Raw genomic sequence first — 23,534 nt, forward strand, 5'->3', positions numbered from 1 at the left:
AAATTGGATGTTTGGGGTGCGCCCTCTCTCCTGTGCCGACTCGCCTGAAGTATTTTGTTTCATCGTGATAAAAAGTACGTATGGATATGGGGTTTTGTATCCTTTCTAAATGAATTAAACAGGTAAGAGAGGCCATTTAACTTGTATTTTTGGAAAGTTGAGAGTATTTCTAGAAAGGAGTGTAAGTATTGGTAGAAATGGCATATCTGAGGCAAGTGGATATAAATACATTTTTTGCGGTATTGAAGTTTGTCATTTATCGCCGGAACGTACTGATAATTATGGCCCCTTTTTTATGAAGCAATTTTGTGACAGGTTTTGCAGTTTATATTATTGGATTTATGCCAAAATTCCTGACAGAGCAATGTAAACGAACTCCGAACAAGGAGAATGATACGAGCACAATGTGTAAAATAAATGAAATAAACATAACAATATAAATAAACATTAATAAAGTACAGTGCATGTCATACAATGTCATGCAACATATAAAAAACACAATTGCAACTAATTTGGGATAATTGGACGGTGAACTAATGCCGATTTAAGCTACAAATGTAATCTCATCTGTCTTTCTTTTTACATTACACACTTGTTTTTACGAGTAATTTGCAATATTGCAACACTCAGCTATACGGCACCTAACACTTTTGAGAAATTTGAAAAATATGAAAATCCAATTATCCCAAATTAGTTCCAATCGTGTTAAAACTGAAAATTTTACTTATCTGAAAAAGTAATGGAATTTGGTGCACCTTTTTTTCTGACTGCTCTATTCTTTGGCATATGCATGCGCAGGTGACGAAATAATGAAAGATGTTCAAAAATATTTTCCCCTGCAAAGTTGCCTTGGCCTGCTTTTCAGTTCAACGAATGTATAAGTTGTCCAGCAATTTCTGTCGCCACATCAACCTTAAGACGAAACCGCTAAAACCGATGAAACTCCGATAGATATAGGTGCCCACTTTGGGAAAGGGGTAATAACTGTTTATAAGCTCTTTTTGTATTCATAGTAAGTGAAACGAAATACCGATAGAATCCTGGATCCCATAATATATTTATCCAGTTTAAGATGATTATATCACTTGATCTCTTGAACTGTTACTTACCGATTACATTTTACACAGGCTAGCATATCAAATCTACAAAGAATTTAAAATCAAAAGTTTCAACGATAGCAGTTTTGTTTTAATGTTTACAAACTCAATCTGACAACAGTGGAGCGTTTACATCGCCTTCTTGATTTACAGAAGTCGCAACCTCGGTTTGGTGTATTGGTACTCTTCTCCTGTAGATGAAAGAAGGAAAAATAATTTTCTTCACAATGCAAATCAAATATTGCAGTAATTTAAAAAAATCCGTTTCTTACAAGACTTCCATTCTGATTTTCATTGGTAATGATTTCATTGCAGCAGCAAGATTCTCAGGCAGAATAATTACTATTGCTCACCAACTAAACACCATGTAAGTGGATGATGAATGAACCATGCACAGAGCATGAATTCTGTTCATGCGTTTTTCAGGAAAGGCATTGACATTCACACATATGCATGAATGTTAAATTGAACAGAATATTTGATTAACGATGGTGAATTATTCTTCAAAAATTCATGGAAACATGGTTCATAAAATATTCATCAAATAATAGCATCATTATAGATGTTAATCGATAACACTCGTAAAACATTCATTAAATGTTCAACAAAATTCTTGATTTTTTCATAAAATATCCAACACATTCATGATTCATTTATTCATAATATCTTCAGCACATAGGAATAATCAATTAATAATATCTTAATTATTGTATAAGAAATAACACAATTCAATATTCATGTTAATTTGTGAATAAGTCATATTGTATGTTCATAGACAAAATTCATGAAATACTCATTAGATACTCAACAAAATTTATGATTTATTCATGACATACTCACACACACATAAACTATTTATGATATGGACACATTTCATGAACTGTTCATGTATAATTTTTTCATTACTTTTTGAAATAACACGATGCACCATTACATGTTCATCAAATATTCTGTTCAAGTTAACATTATAGCAAATGCATGACATGTTAATTCTATTTTACAAAATAGTTCATGAGCTAGAGGGCGTCATCATGCACTATTCATGAATTTTTCAGCGACCATTCATTAAGCATTGCTAACCATAGTTGGCTGCAAAGAAACAGAAATAGGTCTGTTGGTTATTTTTAGCACACACATGCTATGAATTTACATTTAAGTATACATAGAAAAGCAGTGCCACTTGTTCTAAATGGGGATACGATCACATAAGGTTTTCCAAACTACCCACCTTTTTGTATTGAGAAATGGAGATGGTCCCAGGTAGAGATGTGCTGCACATGAACCTATTTTGCCTAGCTAGTATCATCATTAACTTCGGAATATCCTGAAAGGGAACAGACATAAAAGAGCAGCTGATATACATTTGTGTCTGCCATGACTAAGGGAATTAGTAGATCTGTCAACAGTACACTGCACACTATCTGGCAATTCAAGAAAAGTTCACGAATTTACTCAACAAATTTAAGAAGTGTTACTCACAAATTTATCTGTTATGTAGCCCCAGAAAAATGATGCTATCGTGTAGGATGCAGATATTATGAGAAACATCAGTCCAATTGCTGTTGTATCTAGGTGAAACTGGTAAGTAGATAAAATACAGGACAATACTGCATTGTATGAAAAGTAAATTTTCTAACCACATCTAAGCTGTATAAGTTAAAATTTATATTAAAGGAATTAAAATAGGGTTGAAATTTGAAAAATGTAACTCATATACTAGACTTGCTACAAATACATCAGATGCATGGGCATTGATAAATGGCATTAAGTCATACCTTGATGGATGTAACAACGAAATATTTTGTGGTACTATAAAATTATAAACACGCTTTGCATTTACCTGTTGGAGATGATTTGCCAGCGTTGGATCAAGAAAACTAATCCCCATGGCGCCAGCCAGTACACAAAATGATGTCACGACTATTGACGGTATTTTCAATAACCGCAAAATGGACCCTGACTCTGGTCTGTCACTCTCTGAAGTAAATACAGAAAAAAGTAACAAAACTGTGAAGTCGGTGTGTATTTTGTTAATGTGCAAATGGAATGTACAGTTGAAGACTTAATTCAAAAAGGAAAGTTTAAGCCTGTTTTTGTTGTTGTTGTTGTGGTGGTGGTGGTGATTTTAAATGAAAAAATGTAGCAGCATCTTAACATGTCAGGGATGAATGAGAGTTGCACCACAGAATCCCAACTTATCTCTGTTTTCAATTACACCAAACATGTACACTCAAATACATTTGTATGGCCTATCTTAACTAATGCTATACAAAGGTCAATACGAGAGCCAGTTCTTAATTGGTCAATGTTTATGGCATATGTACAAGTATTCAGATTTGGTAATAAAATAATAAATTTTGGCTTTCAGCAACAATTAAGGCAATTTTCTTCTGGCAAATATTATGTAGGGATACCACCACGCTTTTGTGTCTATACGCAACAAACATAGCTGAATTGTTTGTGCAAAAACGGTGTACTTATGAGCTTGCTTGTTGCTATTGAGCTGCCTTTTCGATATAGTGAAAAAAGTTTTTATCTATCTTATCTATTTTATCAACTTTTTATCTATCTTACAATGGTATGTGACTGCAACAATTGTCACTGGTAGTGAACTGTGTTACCTATTATTTGTGTGGTGGCTTGTTCAGGAATCAGTGGGTACAAAAACGTTGCTGACCATTATCGTACTGTGGCCTTGATCTGTGAGTCCTGCTCAACAGAGTAACCGTTGGGATCCATTCATCAACTACAGGATTTTTCCAACCAATCACAAGGTTTAGTGTTTCATGGAGACTATGCTTTCCATTCCCCATCCCCATTTCTAAATACCCTTGAACGTCTACTTCAATTCCTTGTTAGGGCAAATGCGATGCATGTAGCATGCATTGACGTTTGGTAAATACATATACGTAGGTTTGGGGACTTGACAAATTTTAGTTCATTACAATCTAGCTGTCAGAAATTTGACCTACCTCTTCGTTGTGGCAGAACAAAATAATTTACCAGAACTACTAGAACTGTACATGATCCTAAGACGATGAAAGGTAAACTGTATCCGCCAACCTATGGTAATAAAAAAAGAAAAGAACACTAAATTACACGGTTGCACTATAGGATTGTGATATTATATTCATAAATATTCTAAATAGTAAATGTGAATATTAATATTAATAAAACCATACTGCGTTATTATTTCATTAGGGTTTAGCCTCCTTTCTGCTTTGCAAAGTAGTATATACACTGGGGGTCTGGAATTATAGTGAGAACACCCCTTTCTGAGTCTCCATTCCGCCCACAACACCATTCCAGGATTACCAGAGGGCTTAACTTCTACCATTCACCACCAACATAGGCGATGTTAGAGGGATGACTTATGCCCTTCTCCACCAACCTAGGAATACCACCAGGATAGGGCACTTCCCCATTCCAGACCTTTAAAAAGCCCCTGAGCACACATGCGGACAGGTAGGAACACTCAATTAGAGAAATAAGAACATAAAGATACATAAGTAGGAACATATTTGTCAAGATGGGCCTGAAGGCCATGACGAGACATCTGTCACGCGAGGTGGCGAGGTACCTCCACTCAGCTCTTAGCAGTTGCATGGCAAAGAAGGGGACCCTTCCAGCGACACCATCTCCAGGACCTCTACCTCCAGCTCCCCTACTGTAGAGTTGTCACCATACACTGAGACCTTGATCTTCATGCACTCCTGGGCCTGCATTGCCGGGTGTTGGAAGCTCCACCACAGGTGACTGTAGGGCAGTCCACATACTCTGTAAGATGCCTGCCCACTGTACTCTGTACTTCCACGGCCTCAAAGTTTGAGACCACCTTGTTGTAGATATATGCACCGATATAAAGCTATTTTGGCTGTCGAGCCAGGTGCACATGCACACGTGCTTCCCACAGAGCTGGTGTTGGCAAGGATCGTGGGGATCTCCCAGGTGGGCAGCTATGGGCTTCCCCTTCCACCTGGAAGCCCTGTGCCTTGTGGAGGTTCTCAACCAGTGTCCCTGTCCAGGGTGCTGGAGAAGTCCTGGATGTAGTTGACACTGTCGAGCCCATAGCCCAGGGCCAGCAGCTCTTGCTCAAATTGTGCCAGGCCCGCCTGCAGGGTTTCTGTTTGCAGCTCCGAGATGTCCATCTTAACTCAAACAGGACAGCTGGCTCTTCCCTGCCTTTTGTCTGCCACTGCAGTCCATTTCACCCTTTATCCTCTCGATGATGCCTCAGATGGTGCTGCCCTTGACCGTGCACATAATGGCAACATTGTGCATGATCGCCATGAATGGATGGTGGGCCAACCCAAATGAGTCCTTGGTGGTCCCCGGCAAAATAACGGTTAGACTTGGACGTTGGCAAACTATATACTATGGCCTACTACAAGAGTATGCTGTTCTACTTTTCTGGAGGGACCATAGTGGTCTACTAGCAATGCTGAGGTGCTCTAGTAACTTGCAATATCAAATGCACTCACAGCTTACAATGCCAATGGCGCTGTAGTAGCTCGTAATGCTGATGAGGACTGGGGAATGGTATAGCCTATTTGCCAAATACAATCGTTTCCTCTGCTGCATTGACATGCTGCCTTGAGGTTTTGCAATTTCATAGCAATTTGAATAGTCCAGTACAAACACAAGACATCTTTGTTTTCGATATTCCACACTGCTTTACTAGACAGAATCCATCTTTGAGGCTCTTGTGTGGCATCAATATCCTGTGTTGGTGCCTGCCCGGCCTCTTGCTCCTTGGTTTTGTGCGGGTCTCCAGTCTATTGCTCTTTGGGTGTACATGGGTCTGTGAGTTCTATGGTTTTGGATCCATAGCAGCATGTAGTATCGAGGCACTCGACCAACAATGTATTTCCACTGCCTTTCTCTGGCCACCGCTCTGGCTGCCTCTAGTAGAATCCTTGTTGTAGAAACCGTTTGTAGCCTTGTGGTAGTAGAAGCTATTCGCAGTACGTGAAGCCAGGCCTGCTGCTTTCATAGACCCGCTTGTCCTGTATATATCCAGAAGCTAGAAGATAGTGGTAATGTAGCCTACAGAGTTAGCAAAGCTGCTGTGGGAAGTCCCGTCGATTGACGAAAGTGTAGAGCTTGTATTCTTCATGGGTTAGGAATAGGTCCGAGTGGGCTTGTAGCATAGCTCTGAAATCATCGATAATCTTGCAACTGGTGTCCTGCTCGAGCTCTGGAAGGAAATGGGTAGGGGCCATGATAGAAGAGGAAGCCTCCTGTCCTTGCTTGATCTTTTTGTATCGTGCATGTCCGATCCAAAAGCTCCTTCTAGCCCTCAGAATGCCAGAATCCCAGCTAGCCCATTTGTATCTCCGTGTAGGAATATTACTTCTTCCTGGCATGGTTCTTCTCAGGACAGATATGTTTCTACCTATATATCTTTGTGTTCTCATATCTCTAATTGAGTGTTCCTACCTGTCCGCATGTGTGCTCAGGGACTTATTTTTTTGTTTTCAGGTCTGGAATGGGGAAAGTGCCCTATCCTGGTGGTACTCCTAGGTTTGTGGTGAAGGGTATAAGTTAAGCCCCAGGACAATCCTGAAAAGGTGTTGTGGGGTCCTCCTGGATGATATGGAAGCTTAGAAAGGGTGTTCTCACTCTATTTCAAGAGCCTCCAGTGTATATAATACTTAGAAAACTCGATAAAAATCACTAAACGTGTGCGCGTGTATGAATCATGTGTAATATAGGCCGGGGCATCCTGTATATTGGATGCCCCGACCCATGTTACACATAATTAATACACACCCACATTAAGTGATTTTATCGTGTGTTGCTGAGCAGAAAGAAAGCTCAACCCCGGATGAAACACTGACGCCGTTTTATTCATATCAATATTTCATAAATATGATATCATTTTTAATAATTATGTTTATAACATATTTCCTAGATTTACTCATAGTGCACCTATGTACATTGTAAGAGCTTTAGTAGGAAATGTTTGCAATTGTAGCTACTTTTAATGCAGGTTGAAAAGTACCGTTTAGAACAATGAATATGACCTATCACTCACCTGATATAAATAGCCGCCAACAGGGGGTCCTATCATGAACCCTAAACCGGCAAAAATTTCAAGAATTCCCTGGAAAAAAAGTAGCTCTCCCATAAAAACTGTATTTCAAGTTAAATAGTGGAATTACAAGAAGTGTTTGCATTGTTTCAAAACTTCATGTTATCCTTAAAACTTAGGTTTTAAGTAATATTCAAGAAAACTCTTGTCATGTAACCTGGTTTTTATAAAGATAAAGTGCAAAGATAGAATGGGAATCATTTGATGAATTTTGTCGACGTATTTTTGAATTAGCTTGTTTCACATTTTGTCATGTACACTTCTTGGGCATTGTTACTTTGAAACCACAGACGAAAGTGCTTTGGGTAGCCTGCTGGATCGATAAGGTGACAGTGGCGGGCAGATCGAGTTCGGGATCGATCGATCGTGCAGAAAATTGATCGATCTAGCAGACTACCCAACGCACGGGCACCTGTGTGTGAAACATCGCAGCCTGAGTCGGTGTTTTTGTGTGGTTTCCTTGCAATGATCTACGGATGGAGCACAACATTTTAGGAGGTGGATTAAAGTGGCCAAGCATAACGGGAAAATAGTTTAAATTTTTCTACCCCTTCTGTCTTTGCAAATAATAATCAGAATGCGATGGTCAGAGATATCAAAATTCTGAACATCCCCCTCCAAATTCAGGTCGAATGCACATCCCGTATCTGAATGGACCATGTTTTCATTAAAGAACACTTATAGTTTTCTTGCCGGCTCTGTAACGGGGGAATTCTCATCAGTAACAAGCTACCAACGTTTGCTGTTGGCTCCAGAAATCAAAATTTGCAAAGAATACTAGTATACACTAAAACCTCTTAGTATGTTGGTCATTCTTCCCTATTACCATTTAGTTCGCCAAGTATTGTCTGGAACGTTCTTAGAAGGTCATGTTTACAACAAGTGAAGATATTTTTAGAACCTTTATTAGCGTTTCGATGGAAAGTCTAGAATTTTCTAGTATTCTCTGGCTGGCTTCTTTTCAGTACAAATACAGGGCGGTACAGATTTTCATATGACTAGTTGGGATTCATTTCAACACCTTCACGCTGGATTTTTGCTTTGTGAACTATGCGCGGTTCAGACCTGCATCTAGTCTCAGTTACCCAGACTGCTCTGCGGGGTTCTCATCCGGCCGTCCCTATATGTGTAGGGGCGGCCGGAAGAGAGCCCCGCAAAGCAGTCAGGGTAACCTAGACTAACCTACATCAAGCCTGTAGCCAGAGAAGGACTCGCTCTCTCACCAATCACTGTCTGTCTGGTCGCAACTCCTTGGAGACTGTAATTTACGAGTTTTTGCCATTCCAGCTAAACTATAAAGTATATGTAATCTTTACATTGCTTTAACTTTCCTCTAGACTTAGTTATCAGTTTTAATTAATTTCTTGTAAAGAAAATCGCTGACTTCACTACCTTCATCTGTCGTAATAGAAATTCTTGGCTTGTCCGAGAATGTTTTTACTCACAAACACTGTGGATACATTGTCCGGGAATGTCTGCGCAATGATAGCAAAGCCTGCAGTTGCAGATGCAGACGCACCAACGCCCTCAACCAATCGAACTATGAAAGAAAACACTATAAACTCTGTCCCTGGGTTGAGCTTGTCCAGCAATCTACAAAAAAATAAAAACAAAACAAAAAACAAAAAACAGAATCAAAGATAATCGTTCCTCACTTATGATACTCTTCCAGCAAGCTCTATTTGTGCATAAGCTTGTGAAAAGATACAGTGATCCACTTTCATAACCCGACAAAAAAGAGGTGAAATGAAAAGTCCCGATGAAAAGAATAACTTTAGCCCTGCAACTTGATAATTAACGTTGTACATCCAATTCACCATATTCACAAACACAAATTTGAATAATCTTGTAATCTTTATCTTGAAAATGCCAATCGTAATGTTAAGAAGGAAATATAACTGCGTCAAGTTCTGTTTTACCTTACCTCAAGGTAATTCAGAGGTTAACCACTTACCCGAATATTATCACACTGATACCACATGTGAATAGTCCTGATAACAATAGAAACTTAACACCGAGTTTGGGAAGCTGGAAAAAGCGGGAAAAGTGTGTTCAATTAGAAAATTGGCAATTTCATCATTAGAAAAGCTGTTTACACATGGTTTATCAATGAAATTCTTTTCACATGGTGAATCGTGACTTAAATTTCATATAGTGCGTCAATGACATATATTTTGACCACTGTACGTAAATGACGTATATTTCACACATAGTATACCATATATGACCTAAACTTCACATGGTGTATCAATGACATAAATTTCCACATGGCTTATCAATGATATATATTTTGTCCACGGTGCATCAATAACATACAGTTCACACATGGTGTACCAGAGACATAATTTTTATATGGTGTATCGAAATGACATTCATTTTGACCATGGTGCATCAATAAATTCACATAATGTCCCATATGACCTACATTCAACATGGCGTATCAATGACATGATTTTATATGGTTCATCAATGACATATATTTCACATATCAGTGGTGTATCTACAATTCACATGTTTGTAGAAATGACATAAACTTTATATGGTGCATCAATGGCATTCATTTTGACCATGATGCATCGATGACATATATTTTACATATACATCTCAGATGGTGTATCAACAATGTAATATTTTATATAGCGCCCTAATGACATATATTTTGACCATGGTGCATCAATGACATCTATTTCACATATGGTGTGTATGACCTACATCCCACATGGTGTAGAAATAACATGAATTTTCATGTAGTGCATCAATAACATACACTTTTATCACGGCCGGTGCATCAATGACATATATTTCACATACTGTATAGCATGATCTACATTCCACATGATGTAGAAGTGACATACATTTCAACCTAAATATCACTGACATGCATTTAATGGTACATAAATGAACCACTTAACTGCCTGTTATTTATAGAACACTCAAACTATAGCCCTATGTTCCTTTAATGGATTATTCCTTTGACAAAATAGATAGATGTTACGATGTAAACATTCAAAAATTTCAAGGGGCCAATATTAAGCCATATTGGTCAACTCATATCAGAAAATACATAAAATGTAGCAAAAATGACATGGACGTGTAAACAAAAGTGAAATGCTAATAAAAGACAGTAGTAAGCATCCATATTTACGACGTACATGTTGTGCAAAGTTGACGTATTTTTGATGTGCGTCACTTGACTGATTCTACCGATCTTTGCCGCGAGGGATGTTTACAACAGTAGACAAGTTATAGTCAACAATGTGCAAATGATAATATGATAATTGTAATTTAATAATGAAATGTTAAAACATTGCAGTAAATACAGATTTCACACAAACCAATCAGATAACAGCTTTTTCCATAATTTGTTGAAGTAAAAGTTTCAGAATATATGTATTTTTTTATAAATAAAGGAGCTCATGGCTTGACTTCTGTCAATGAATGTTATAGACAATGAATATCTCTGTAGAAGACTTCTAATGTGACATAATGATAACTCGAATGAAAAAATGTTGAAGATGAAAAGTTGCTTTCAAATATGGCTTTGCATTGATCTATACTAACAAATGTACTAAGCATGTGTAACACTTGGGTTGTGCAAATTTCCATTTAATCAAGACACTGTCATTATTAATCTGCAGACACAAATTGTATAAATGCTTCTACAGAAAATGATTAAAAATATTCTGATCCAATTTCCTTATTAAAAACTATTTGAGTGCAATTGCTATCCCATCATTGTACAATTTGGCTTCGGATGTAAGCTGTTACATTTACGTGACACATGTTCCTAGCCAGGGTAGACTTGCCCCAAGTCTGTGGGCTTAATTATGTCGTAATAAAATAAATACATTTCCGCGAAATTTGTCTTGAATTAATTTTACGTGCGTGGTGTCATCGGTTAATGGCAGTGTGATCGCTATGCGAGGACCGGCGAGCACAAACTTAAACAAAGGCAAGCCCCCGATCACGTGACCTGGCCAAAAACAACATCCGGAATGTAGATTTAAAAAATGCAAGAGAAGAGAGGGAATGACGTAATAACTTGAAAATGTTTATTTAACCGTCAGAAATGAAAAACAACACGCAAAGCAACTAGTGGGCTAGTCTAATTCAGGGCAGTTGTGAGGCTTTGTTTCAAACTTTATTGCATCACTAAAAGTATTTTGCATTTGTTCATGAACTACAAGTAAAACTGCTACAAAATTATTTTAATTTCAAAAAACAAATTTGAATACACATGCAACATCAGCCACATGTTGGATTGACATGATAGCATATAATGTCCAACACAGGCATATACAGGCACACACAAACGTGTATGTACACACACATACGTATCCTCTCTCTCTCTCTCTCTCTCTCTCTCTCTCTCTCTCTCTCTATATATATATATATATATATGTATATGTATGCACGAACAAATATGTAAGTGTATGAGCTTGAAAGTACTTACAACTTTACCAAATATTGGCGATGTCAAGAACATGACAAGGGCAAAACATCCAAAGACTAGACCCACTATGGTATCAGAGGCACCCATGTCATTGGCCTTTAACAAGAGAAGATAAACAAATCATCAAAAAAACTGTATGGATTCTTATTTTGTTCTGAATCAGTTAATAGAGATACAACTACCATTTAATCAAAGAAAAACGACTCATCTAAGAACTACGAACAGATTTTGGGTTAAACAGTAATAGTAGAAACGCTTTGAATATGCATTTACAATTGTCATTTGAACAAACCTGAATAAGGTCATCCCTCGAAATTGAAAAACAAAATTAGATCACTATTTCATGAACAGTCTCGGAGAAACTGTTTAAAGAAAACTACGCAAAAAATATGAGTGTAAATTTTTCAAAAATAGAAATATGCAAACTTTATGATAATTTAACATAAATCATGAAACTGCATGTTAAACTTAAGGTATAAGACCAGTGGTATCAGAATTAGGAAATTTTTGACCGATTTGAGAACATTTTCTCTGACCACTTGCGCATGCATTCTTCATCATCATTTGCAAACAGCTTCAAATCCCTCAATATTCAATTTGTTTCAAAATACCTTAAAATAGCATATTTTCAAGTAAAAACCCCTTCGGTAACAGTTTTTTTCAAAATTAGCTTGTTGGCTGTTCCTAATTGCAGTTATGTCTTACCTTAGCTGGGTAGAACGGTGCAAGAATGCTAAAACTTACAAAGTCTGCAAGATAAGCCAGTGAGATACTCAACAATGTCAGCTTCTGTCTTCTTGTAAAAGTCCGACTGATAGCTAACCTGCTCGAATCTGCATGATTTTGAATATTACTACCCTTGCTGACTTCATCGGCGTGGTCTGTTGCCATGGTGACAAGTTCTTAGTGGCTATTAAATAAGCAGTACCATATAATGGTCACTTTGCTTCTTTCACTGCAAAAATTACGTTTTCTTCCTAAGAGCAATCAATATGCATTTCAGAAAAGCGTTTTTGCTATGAAAAATTTTCCTATGTTTTAACCCTTTAAATTTAGTCAAAGGAAGCTCTAAGATGAAAGTATACTCCTTTTAGCAATCAGTGTAGTTTAAGTGACTTTAAAAATTTGCACTCTTTGATGTTCAGACATCAGACAACTTTCTGTAACGTAATACAAGGTCCAACACATTGGTTCATTTTAATTTTAGAGTGTTCAACATTCATTCGTTGAAAATGAGGCAAAAAGAAGTTATTCAATTGACACTGACGTGCCATGCAGTTTGGAAATGAAAACTTTGGCATTTCTCAGGTTTGGTCCTTGTTGAAGTAACTTTCCAAACAATAACTCTAACCTACATTAATGTCAACCTTTATCTGTTTGCTGTGTAATAGCAAGGTACGAACCGCCCCTGAATACGGTGACCGCGTTTTGTGGTCACATTTTCACACTGTGCAGCACTCCATACCCGGGTGGCGGTGGCCTAAAAGCTAGATTCATGTATCTGCCGCAGTAATGCCTTACCGTGGGATGTCTCCGACGTCTGCCAACTTAACAGCCACAGTAATTGCGCTTATTGTATTCACAGCAGCCGCAACATTACAGCTATGTTGCCCATCCAAAATGTTAAATAAATCACTTAGATCACACCTGGGGAACTTGATCATAATACCAGTCGCCATGTGTCTCAAAAGAGCAAATCGTTAAACCTTAACCCTTTCACCCCCAGTTCCCTATGTACAGTCCAACTTTACCATAGAAAACAATGGATTTGGGACAAACCATGGTGGTGAAAGGGTTAAAGAGGCCCTCTTCAGATCCCTCGGACAGGAAACGTATATACATATACACATATTGGCATATACACATAAATGCAAGTTCGGAACTTGGCACTTCCAGTTTTACATTATCGTACATGCAGCTTTCAGAGTGTGTGATCCACAGATTTGGGCTTTGGGTCGTATTCTTAGGGACTGGTCAGTTTCTTCGGCCTGGGGGGGGGCCGGTGGATTCATGGGGGGTCACCCCGTTTTTGACTTTGGTGATAGGGGGGGTCACCATATTTTTGAAATGTCCAATGAGGGGGGGGGGTCAGTGTGTTTTTGAATTTCGACACAGGCTCATCATTGCCTAAAATGCATCGTGTCAGCCCAAAATTTCATCCAGTTGCATTTTTCGGCGCGCCCTTAGGGCGCGTGACTTTAATAATTAGACATATTTTTTAGCACGCCCAACTTTAACATATCAGGCATACATATATCAGAGATATATGTATGTTCAATATTTTTAGCTTGCTCTTCAAGCACATTACTTTAATATGTCAGATATTTTTCAGCACACCCTTCCTGTGCATTACTTTAATATACAAGACATACATATCAGAGATATCAGGATGTTTCATATTTTTCTCAGCGCCCTTCGGGCGCCATACTTCAATAAATCAGAGATATATGCCAGAGATATCTTGATGTTTGCTAAGTGAAAGTGTACTATTATGAAATCTGCATTTCATATGAAAAGCATGACACATTCCTGATACTTTTCTGTTCTGTCTATTAAAATTCAGTATGAGAGAGCAACATGCAAAAATATCAATGTTACAAGAAAAGGTCATCTCAGACTCTGCACACATCAGATTTAGCTAAAATGCCTCTCTATGGTTCCTCAGGAGATTTAATAGGATGGCTGGCAAGTCTTAACACCCATCAAAGTTTTTGATTTACTGCTTTTTCCTGTTTGATATTAATGATTGACATCCATTTCTGTACAACAGTTCAGGACATCTGGTTAAGCATAGAAAGTGTGAAATACATTCACAGCTCATTCAAAATGTACTATATTCAAACTTTAAGATTGACACTTTGAAATTCCTATCTTACAACTGACATGCCAACAATTTCATTAAAACACAGAATGACTTAAAATATAAATGTATGTAAAATATAATATATTTATATATATATATATATATATATATATATATATATATATATATATATATACATATATATATATATTACAGTATTATATTATTACATATTACAGTTGTCGCGTGCAGGGGGGGTCACCCTGTTTTCAAAATTTGGAATAGGGGGGGGTCACCCTGTTTTCAAAATTTGGAATAGGGGGTCAGCCACTTTTTGACGTCGGCCAAAAATAATCCACCGACCCCCCCCCCCCCCCGGCCGAAGACTCTGACCAGTCCCTTAGCCAGTTATAACTGTTATAGGGTATACAGTTCGCGTGTTTTACGCCAGAGCCTGACGGGTAAGTGACATTAATTTTCAATATGAATAATTTCAGAACCCCTCGTGCTCTTACCTCACTTTAGCAGAATTTTCGTAACTTAAGGCCGTGTATCATAGATCTCCGGTTAAGCATATGGCATCTGGTACAGAAAATTCAGTTATCCTGTTTTATAGGTCAACATGAACCTCCACTAAGTCCTAACCAAAGGTCCCCTAAGCGAGACGCTGATCCGTGATGCGACAAATACATTTCAGGCAACGAGTTCTATAAATAATACAGAAAAATACCTATAGATAGACATTTCATAATCGCGTTTTCTATCAGAAAAGAATACCATATCCATCGCCGTCACTCGTACACGCAGATACCATAAAAGGTTTTTATATGTTTATAATTGACAACAAATACATTTATCACCAAATATGGCATTAAAATTATTCAGCCACAATGACCGAACGCTCCCTTGGTGAATATCGTTTCCAACAGTCATATTCATGACGTTCTGAAACTAGCATCACTGATTAAACACTATGAAAAATGTAATGTACAAACATTCTGTGGCTTGGTTGAGATAAATAAAATCCGGCGCAATTTTTTTATCTCTGAAAACGTTGTAAACTCTTAGATTTTGTAAGAGTATTGGGTAAAAGAAATGAATGTATTGATGCTTATAAATCAAACTTAAATTTGGACCGTTGCCGAAAAGGTGATGCCCCTATTAATATCGGAATACTGCTAGGTGTACAATAACTTCCGTACATGTTCAGTATTCAGACAAACTTTTGAACGCTGGCCACGATTCGTCAGACCGTGTTCTGGCATACCCGTTGTAAACTTTGTTGCGATTTCCCTCCAACGTACAACGATTGATTAATTCATCAGCTACCTATGGACCACACGGGCCAACCTTGGAGCTTCGTTCGGTACAACACAAAATACTGTGGTACAATAACAGCAAAAAGTCTGCCATGTCAATAGCTTATTTTCAGCATGCATGGATTATCAGTTTTTTACCTCCACGTTGTCGGGCAGTTTTTCGGTGTAATAAATCTCAGTACTTTAATTTTACAGGTTCTTCCGTTACGTCTTATGTTTCTCGTGAGTTCCACGGACAAAATTACAGCTTATGCACGATCTTTTTGAATCTTTAGTGAAGTGTGTGGTGTTTTCATTTGCCACGGACTTGCATAATTACTATGGTAAAATGATGCATCCTCATATCTCGTGGACGCTCAATCCCAAGGGTGATACATAGCGCCCTCATAAGGGTACACTGCAGGCAGCCCTATCAGAGGGCGCCATCAGGGTCGATTATGCCTGCAAAGGTCCACATAGCCAAAAGCTTTGTTCTCATGCTCGTTTTCAAGTACAGAGACAACTTCAGCAGTAGCAAAATTCAAACTAAGATTGAGAGTTATAAGTAAGGTGCCTGTTACATGTAATAAATTCCCTACTTATGGTCTATGGTTTATTTATCTACCTACTCATAACCACAGAATAACAGAAGAATAAGGAACGAAGTTGGAACCTCAGAGACAAGTCTTATCTTAGTTGTCTATGAGCTAAGGCAGTTTAATGAAGCAAAATTTATCTTCAAGGTCTTTGATTGTATGTAGAGTATTTACAGCTGGCACAGTTAAAATTAGACAAATAGGTAACTATCTTGAAGGACAGGAAAGCTATTTGTATGTATCTTGGCAATGGTGATGTACAACCATGTACTATGAAGTTGAAAATAACATTGTGCCTTTGCAGTGATTGGGATTGGTGAAGATTCAATTTTGCATTTCAACAGTATTTCAAATGTCGGAGTGACCATCCCGGTATCCCCAGCTACACAACAATTTCCAGAAACAAAGATATAAATTTTAGTTAAAATCTACATTACTTCCTTCAATTTTGACACCTTGTAACTGTTTGGAAAGCTTGAAAGAACCACTTTTTCTAACACAAAGGTAGTTTAAAGGGGAGCAGACTTCTCCAAGGAAGTACTTCTAAGGTACCACACATCGTGGGTATGTCTTGCACTCTTAACCTTCTGGCATGGCAACTTGGGTCACAAATTGAGCACTTCCAATTGAGACAAAACATCACTCATGGATGGTAGGGCAGGTGTGGGAAGGCCTTACAAAACCCTCTCGTCTTAGTGCAGGTTGGATTATAGATTCAAAATTGTAGCAAAATTCAGTTGAAGCAAACATTTATGCAGTTCTATAAATCCTGATCTATTGAACGCAAAAATAAGACAAACCTATTTACCCAGTACAGAAATTCAAATAATACGCCTTATAACTAATATAATGACACCACAGCTTGCCTATGTTGAAAGAAATGAGATACTGTACATTTGAAAAGAGGAAACTACACTTATTTTTGTCTATTTATTGGGGACTAAAATACTGTTGCTTCAATAAAATCACTGGTACAAGTGTCTTGTTGAAAAACCTCTCTTTATTTCTCACTGGGTTGAAATGACAAGTTCAGCAAAGAAAATTGTATAAATACTACTTCTTTCTTTTACTGTTGAGGTTCTCCAGAGGGCATACTTCTGATGATGTCACTGTCACCTGTAATGAAATGAAATTGCAATGTCAACAATGAGTCACATCGGAAGATCTGTTGCTTGTCGGTGCTTGTCTCCTCGGAAAATCTTTGAGCATTGGATCTTCTAGTCTATTAGCGGTACATAACTAAGACCAGTCTCTCTATACAGTTTTTACATTGGCAGGTACATTTGTTGGAGGCCTGTTTATAATAGACCACAAGCAAACAGTAATAGGTTAAACAAGGAACTCGAAGAGATCATGGTACAAAAAACATGTGCTAGGGAATATAAAATATGTATTTCCATACGCATTTGTACACCTGGGTTTGTTTGTACTGCCATCATGTGATCTCTTGGGTGTACTTAGTGTGCAGAACGCATTGCATCCTTTTTATTCCAAAGCAGAATAATTGGACATATACTTTCACATTTACGCAAGACAATTCTTGGATTCTTTCACATACATTTAATCTATACTGAACTTCGAGAATTGATAATTAAATGATACACAAAAGCGATAATATGCGGTATGCGGTGGTCGTCACACCCCACGAGCGTACTGTGTACCCTCTAAAGACTCACCACTTTTATTTACACAATTCCCCCCTTACAACGCATTGTCTAAAGGCAACAGACTAAACAGGATCTGTAAAACTGCATTTACAAGATTTAGAGAATATACACATAAAAAATACTTGTGTGGACATCGTGGAGTTTCGACCGAGACTGAAGACAAAAGACCTTTACACCAATATATACGCATTCAACACCTGGTGACACAAGCGTCAATCAAAGGAATTCTCTTATGTAACGAATAGATAGTAATTATATGCTAATCTTCGAAACGCATATAATTATTCATTTTAACAGCTCATTACTCACTAAGACACTGTGGGAGCTGTTAAAATTTACTCAATGACAGATCACAGGAAAGTGTAATTCTAAACATGCTTGACAAACTTTCTCTTCAACACAGTTTACTTCTCATGCTACACACCAGAAAACATTACAGTCTTGACTGATATCTCAAAATAATCAAGGGGTTAATCAAATAACATTTCTCTGCTTCAGGGTGACAGTAAATTTTGCCAGTCGTACATTTATTTTTTCAAATTCTTCACTCTCAATATTAATTTCATGACTGTTTAAGCAGAAATTATAGAATCTGGGCCTGGATCAATGATTGACGATTTCCTACCTGGATCTGTGATACTGAGTGTACACACACGGAAATATTTTCCACAAGCTGTGCCTAATTCAATGTTGTTACCAGTGTAGTGATGGACACCAGTTTTCGCCAACATGGCATAGTATTCAATTTCTGATTTCCTGAAATGTTAAAACACCAAAATATTGTCATAAAAAAAACACATCAACTTAATTTTTGCCCTGATACTTGTGGTTAATATGAAACTAAATTCTACACGCAGGCCAACACACGTGTGAAGACATCTGATGACAGCAGAACTAAATCCCTTGAGCTACTTTGATTTCTTAACACGAAGTTATAAACAAAGTCCACATTTTGAGATAATATGGAAAGTTACAGCAGAAACAGCAGAATATCTTTTTTGCCAAAAAAGTACATTTCATTAGGGCAATTATCTTTCATATTTGCTTTGAAAGTCTAGAAATTATGAGAAAATGCACAAGTATTAGCAATCATGAATATAGCAGTGTTCTCCAGAGTTTGAAAAACAGAGGCGTAATCAATTTACATAACAAAAGCTGATCTGCATATAATTTTGTTGAGAAAAATATATGCTTTTGTATAGTTATTAATATAATATTTGATTAGATTGCTGAAAAAAGAGGGATGGCCCACTACTCAAAATCCCCTCATGGAGTAGCCTGTGTAGGATATAACAATAATCCAACATGAATTAACCGTTTAATTCCCATTTTGCTTTGAAGAAGTCAAACTTTTCAGTATGGAAATTAGGGCTGTACCACACTTTGTTAGTCTGAGTGGGAGGATAACTTGCCAACAAATCTGAAATTGCAATGTTAACACTGTAATGCAAATTCTGTCCTGCGTTATATTATACACATCTTCATTTGGGACGAACGGACCAGACTGTTGTCCACATGATCATATTTTAACATCACCTTTGTAACAAAATATAGAAGCTTGCAGTGAGTTTTAGAGTTTCTACAGGAAAATTTCCAGAAAATTCCCTCATTAACTTACCTAAGTTGTGGACAATTGTTTGCAAGAATTACCAACTTTGCTTTGCCTTGCCTCAATGATTTTAACGTCTGTTTGTAACCCAGATGATATTTTCCACTCTTCATCACAAGAGCCAGCCGAGAGTTGATACTCTCCATGGCCTTTTTCTAATATGTAGAAACAAAGAAGTAAAACGCACATAAAATATCAATGATTCTGATAGAAATCACTCTGCAGGTTTTCTGACATCATCATGCTTCAAGACGGAGTCTCAGGCAACCATCCTCGCAAGCTGTTAACCCTTTGAGTGCTAAAGTCTATTTTTGTCCCCTTTATAAAATAAACCCCAGTCAATTTTTCTCAAATTTTGCAAAGATTTTGAGAAAAAACTGTAGCAAATGAAATGTGATGTCCATTTGGTGAAAAATAATCAAAAATTTACAGAAAAATTCATAAAAATTGGTAAAATTTTGCACAAAATTCTGGGCGGGTAAAAATTACAGCGCTCAAAGGGTTAAACTGATAACGACAATGGAAGACCAGTAACCTTTTCCCTCCAGAGGCCTCTTCAAAATGCAACACAAATGACAATACCTCTACCCTAATGCTGCAGTATAGTATACTAGACAGTGTGTGCTCTCTGAGCCAAGATGATGCACTACTAACTTCAGACAGTTCCCGTTGAAGAATATTTTATATATTACTGCTGATATACAGAAGATGGAAAGAGAGAAGGAAGCGTTTCATGACTGGTCATTACAGGACAAAGTGTTTGACAAGGAGGAATTTTCCTTTGCAGATAGAGTTTATTTGAAACTGTTTAACATGCTCTAAATAGAAGATGGACAGTAGTTGACAGTTGGGGTCTGTGGGAGTTAAGCAGAGTAGCTGTGGATGAGGAGTGCAAGGAACACATGGTGTTGTCACAGTCGCTTGTGGTCAGTTACACACATACTGCCAAGCTTAGAGAATGTTTTCCTCACAAAATAAAGGCACAATTTATTCAATAAAACAGCATTTATAGCTTCCATTCTGTGTCACAATTTATACTTGCCATCTTACTTCCATCAAAAACGATCTTTTATGTATTTTGGGATAAGATTTCGAAGGGGACCTCCATTCTCATCACAAAGGTGTCACTTTCATTGCATTGCTGCCGTACACACTGCACCTACCCTAATTTAAATGTCTTAACTGTACTGTTGCAATCTGTAGATAGCAAATCATAGCATTGCTACCGTACTTTCAACTGTTCAAAAAAAGGGACTTGCTGAAAAAGTGACTGCTGTACCATGACTGCCCTTTTTTGCAATGTCAATGGGGCTGTACACCATGTACCTCACCAACAGCAGCTCTCACCTTGTTGTGGAGCAGGTCACTTTAACTCCTGCCAGTTTCGATCCTAGTAATTAACACCCTTTTATAGCTGGTTTGGTTGACCCCAGTACCCTAGTCATTTCAACCTAGTCATACTTTCCTTGTTGCATGACAGCACTTAAAATATCACACACCTTTGCTGGGAGAAATGATGATTCTGTGAAAATTCTGCCTGCTACAAGACAACAATCAGCAGTTTTGATATGCAAAATATATGTACCAAGGCCTAATGCCTACCCATGTACACAGCACCGAGACAAGACATCTGTGTCACCAGGTCTGGCCCGAACGTGTAGTGCAATGCGTTCCAAGTGTTACTTGCTCCCATAATGAGGACCACGCTTCCACTAAGTAAAGCCCTGCACAGCACGATGTGCATTGAAGAAAACTAGCAACATGCTTATGAGATAATGATACTAGTTAGTAAGCCATACCAAAGTAAAGGTGTGAAGAGTTGTGGTGACTACGATGACAGGGTAAAGCTGACCAGGAGTCCTCAGGGTCAAAAGTGACTGAAAGTGGCCTTGTACTTTTTGTGGTATATATTTTGAATGTGTGTACATCAGTACAGTGTATACTGTGGGTATGAAAATGACAACCCTGCCATCAAAGTTAATGGTTTTTTCACATTTGAGACTCCCTGCAGCCATCATGATCATTATAATATAACAACAACTCTCTATTGCGCTGTCGAAATGAAGAATTTGATAAGTCACGATCTGGTTTTCAAGTCCAGAAACCCCTAACCCTATTCTAATAATACTGACGTGAGACCATGTGTTGCTCTTCAATATTCTTGAGTTGTACGTTAGATACCTCTGCCAAACAGACTTTAATATCATCGCATAGTCATGCAATCTGTCGTTCGATCGAAGCAAACAAAAGAAAAGCAAGACACTAGACATATATTTTGACCCCATATATTTGATCGCCCCACTTCTGAATCTGATGCTGTACGCAAGCATACTCAGTACCCTTCGTAAGTCTACGATAGTACGAACATGTTGAAATGTTTCAGCATACCTGTTTCTTTGATGCGACCATTTTTGCTGTTGTTGGGCCACGCGAGAACCTGTTAATAAACAACAGTATATTTAGATAGTTTATGTAGCCGAGGGGTTCACAAAAATATCAAATGATGTTAGTAAGGGGATAAAAATAACAGAATATTTCGGAGATGCACGAACTCACAAGATGGATGAGACCACGTTCGGGAAGAAAAGGCCGAGCTTTCCCGGATGTGCTCAAGTCTCGCTTTGCTCGAGACGAGAGGGGACAGCCACAAGATCACAATTACGCACCAATTCATTCCTATTGTATGCATAAAGAGCTCAAATTTTTAATAACCAATCAATTTTATTGTAAAAATCTTTCACTATCAAACGATTAAAATAGCTAAATCGTTGTTACAAAGTGATGAAACGAGATTATGCAAATTGGAAGAGAAATACCAATTTCAAAATGGCGGAGCAAAGTCACCGAGCCTAGCATCCCAATGAATGATTTGATGGTTGACGGACGTCTTTAGCATACTTTCGAAATTTACGGCCACCAAAATGTTTATATACTTAAGCAAGAAGGTAGGTCTCAATTTGAAAGGGGAGAGGTTCGCTGATCTCTTTCAGATCACTCGTGTTGGTTGTTGTTGTCATCCAGGTTGTCAGGGAAGCCGAATGTCATATCAGCCGAGTAAGGACACATGTTTGTCCTCCAAAAATAATGCTCTCAACATCATAAATGACTTTGAGAGACGCAGAAGAGACAATTAACTAATATACTTCCTTCGAGCCTTTCAAATCATCTCATGATATTCAGTACTAGTATTGCAGAAGCAGTAACTAAACTGTCTGTGAAAGATGTGTGCTCATTCAGCATGTCAAGCTCTGTTCGTAATTAATACTACATTGATTTACTTGTGACAGGTAGTTTCATTCATCTTATCGGACGAAAATGTAGTCAGACATTACAAGAGTCTTTAATGGCAATTTTTGTTCTTTCACAAGTACCACGAACTTTTGTTTTCACATGCATCCAAAAAAAGTAGATGCTTAGGTTTAGTTTCAAGACAACTGTCTTAGTGTCTACGGGGATGCTGTAGCTAGATCATTGATGAAGATAGACTCTCTGGCAACCCCTTATACGCAATATAACCCTGTCCTGACTTCGACAATGTAATTAAGAGCAGCCTGGCAGATCATTAGTGGATATCAGTGTGAGGTAGAGATCAGAAGCTACATAGCGAACCACGGCCAGTAACACAGTCTAGGGTGAAGACAGCACCCACCAGTACAACAGCTTTGCAGGATAGCATTTGGAAAACTGCAATCCCATCATCCTTGTGATTTCAAATTGTGTAAATATGAGACTGACAATTCCTCATGATATTTATTTAATTTTGAATTTCACTTGTAACATTGAGTAAAATTTAGGAATTTCTTTGGTAAAGTATAGAGTAAACAAAATTTTTTATGATGTGGATCTCTGTGAACAGAAACGTAATAGATTGATAATTCATTATAATTTAAATGCTGGTATGATCCATAGCCGTCAAA

General features: G+C 37.7%; 3 protein-coding genes across 4 annotated transcripts in view; 1 reads left to right on the plus strand and 2 right to left on the minus strand.

Annotated features, from left to right (window-relative positions):
- Window positions 1–1,174: 1,174 nt before the first annotated feature.
- LOC139116477 (uncharacterized) lies at window positions 1,175–15,137 on the minus strand. The gene is made up of 5 exons (XM_070679099.1): window positions 14,963–15,137; window positions 12,350–12,554; window positions 2,577–2,675; window positions 2,326–2,421; window positions 1,175–2,186 (listed from the first exon to the last, which is right to left on the minus strand). The coding sequence occupies exons 2-5, from the start codon at window positions 12,533–12,535 to the stop codon at window positions 2,163–2,165; spliced, it is 405 nt and encodes a 134-aa protein (XP_070535200.1). The 5' UTR covers window positions 12,536–12,554; window positions 14,963–15,137; the 3' UTR covers window positions 1,175–2,162.
- A 2,186-nt stretch (window positions 15,138–17,323) lies between these two features.
- LOC139115603 (large ribosomal subunit protein eL30-like) lies at window positions 17,324–22,248 on the minus strand. The gene is made up of 5 exons (XM_070677858.1): window positions 22,174–22,248; window positions 22,006–22,054; window positions 19,627–19,772; window positions 18,634–18,764; window positions 17,324–17,457 (listed from the first exon to the last, which is right to left on the minus strand). Exons 2-5 carry the CDS (start codon window positions 22,024–22,026, stop codon window positions 17,408–17,410), a joined length of 348 nt encoding a protein of 115 aa, XP_070533959.1. The 5' UTR covers window positions 22,027–22,054; window positions 22,174–22,248; the 3' UTR covers window positions 17,324–17,407.
- Window positions 22,249–22,424: 176 nt separating this feature from the next.
- Window positions 22,425–23,534, plus strand: part of LOC139115604 (WD repeat-containing protein 35-like) — a 32,554-nt gene continuing 31,444 nt past the window's right edge. Inside the window, exon 1 of one of the 2 annotated variants that reach the window (XM_070677860.1) lies at window positions 22,425–22,562. In XM_070677860.1, coding sequence (XP_070533961.1) covers window positions 22,539–22,562 — 24 coding nt within the window. In that variant the 5' untranslated portion in view covers window positions 22,425–22,538. The remainder of the gene's footprint in view (window positions 22,563–23,534) is intronic. The other variant, XM_070677859.1, reaches the window with a different exon arrangement.

This window comes from Ptychodera flava, chromosome 17 (assembly GCF_041260155.1).
Source record: "Ptychodera flava strain L36383 chromosome 17, AS_Pfla_20210202, whole genome shotgun sequence".
NCBI lineage: Eukaryota > Metazoa > Hemichordata > Enteropneusta > Ptychoderidae > Ptychodera > Ptychodera flava.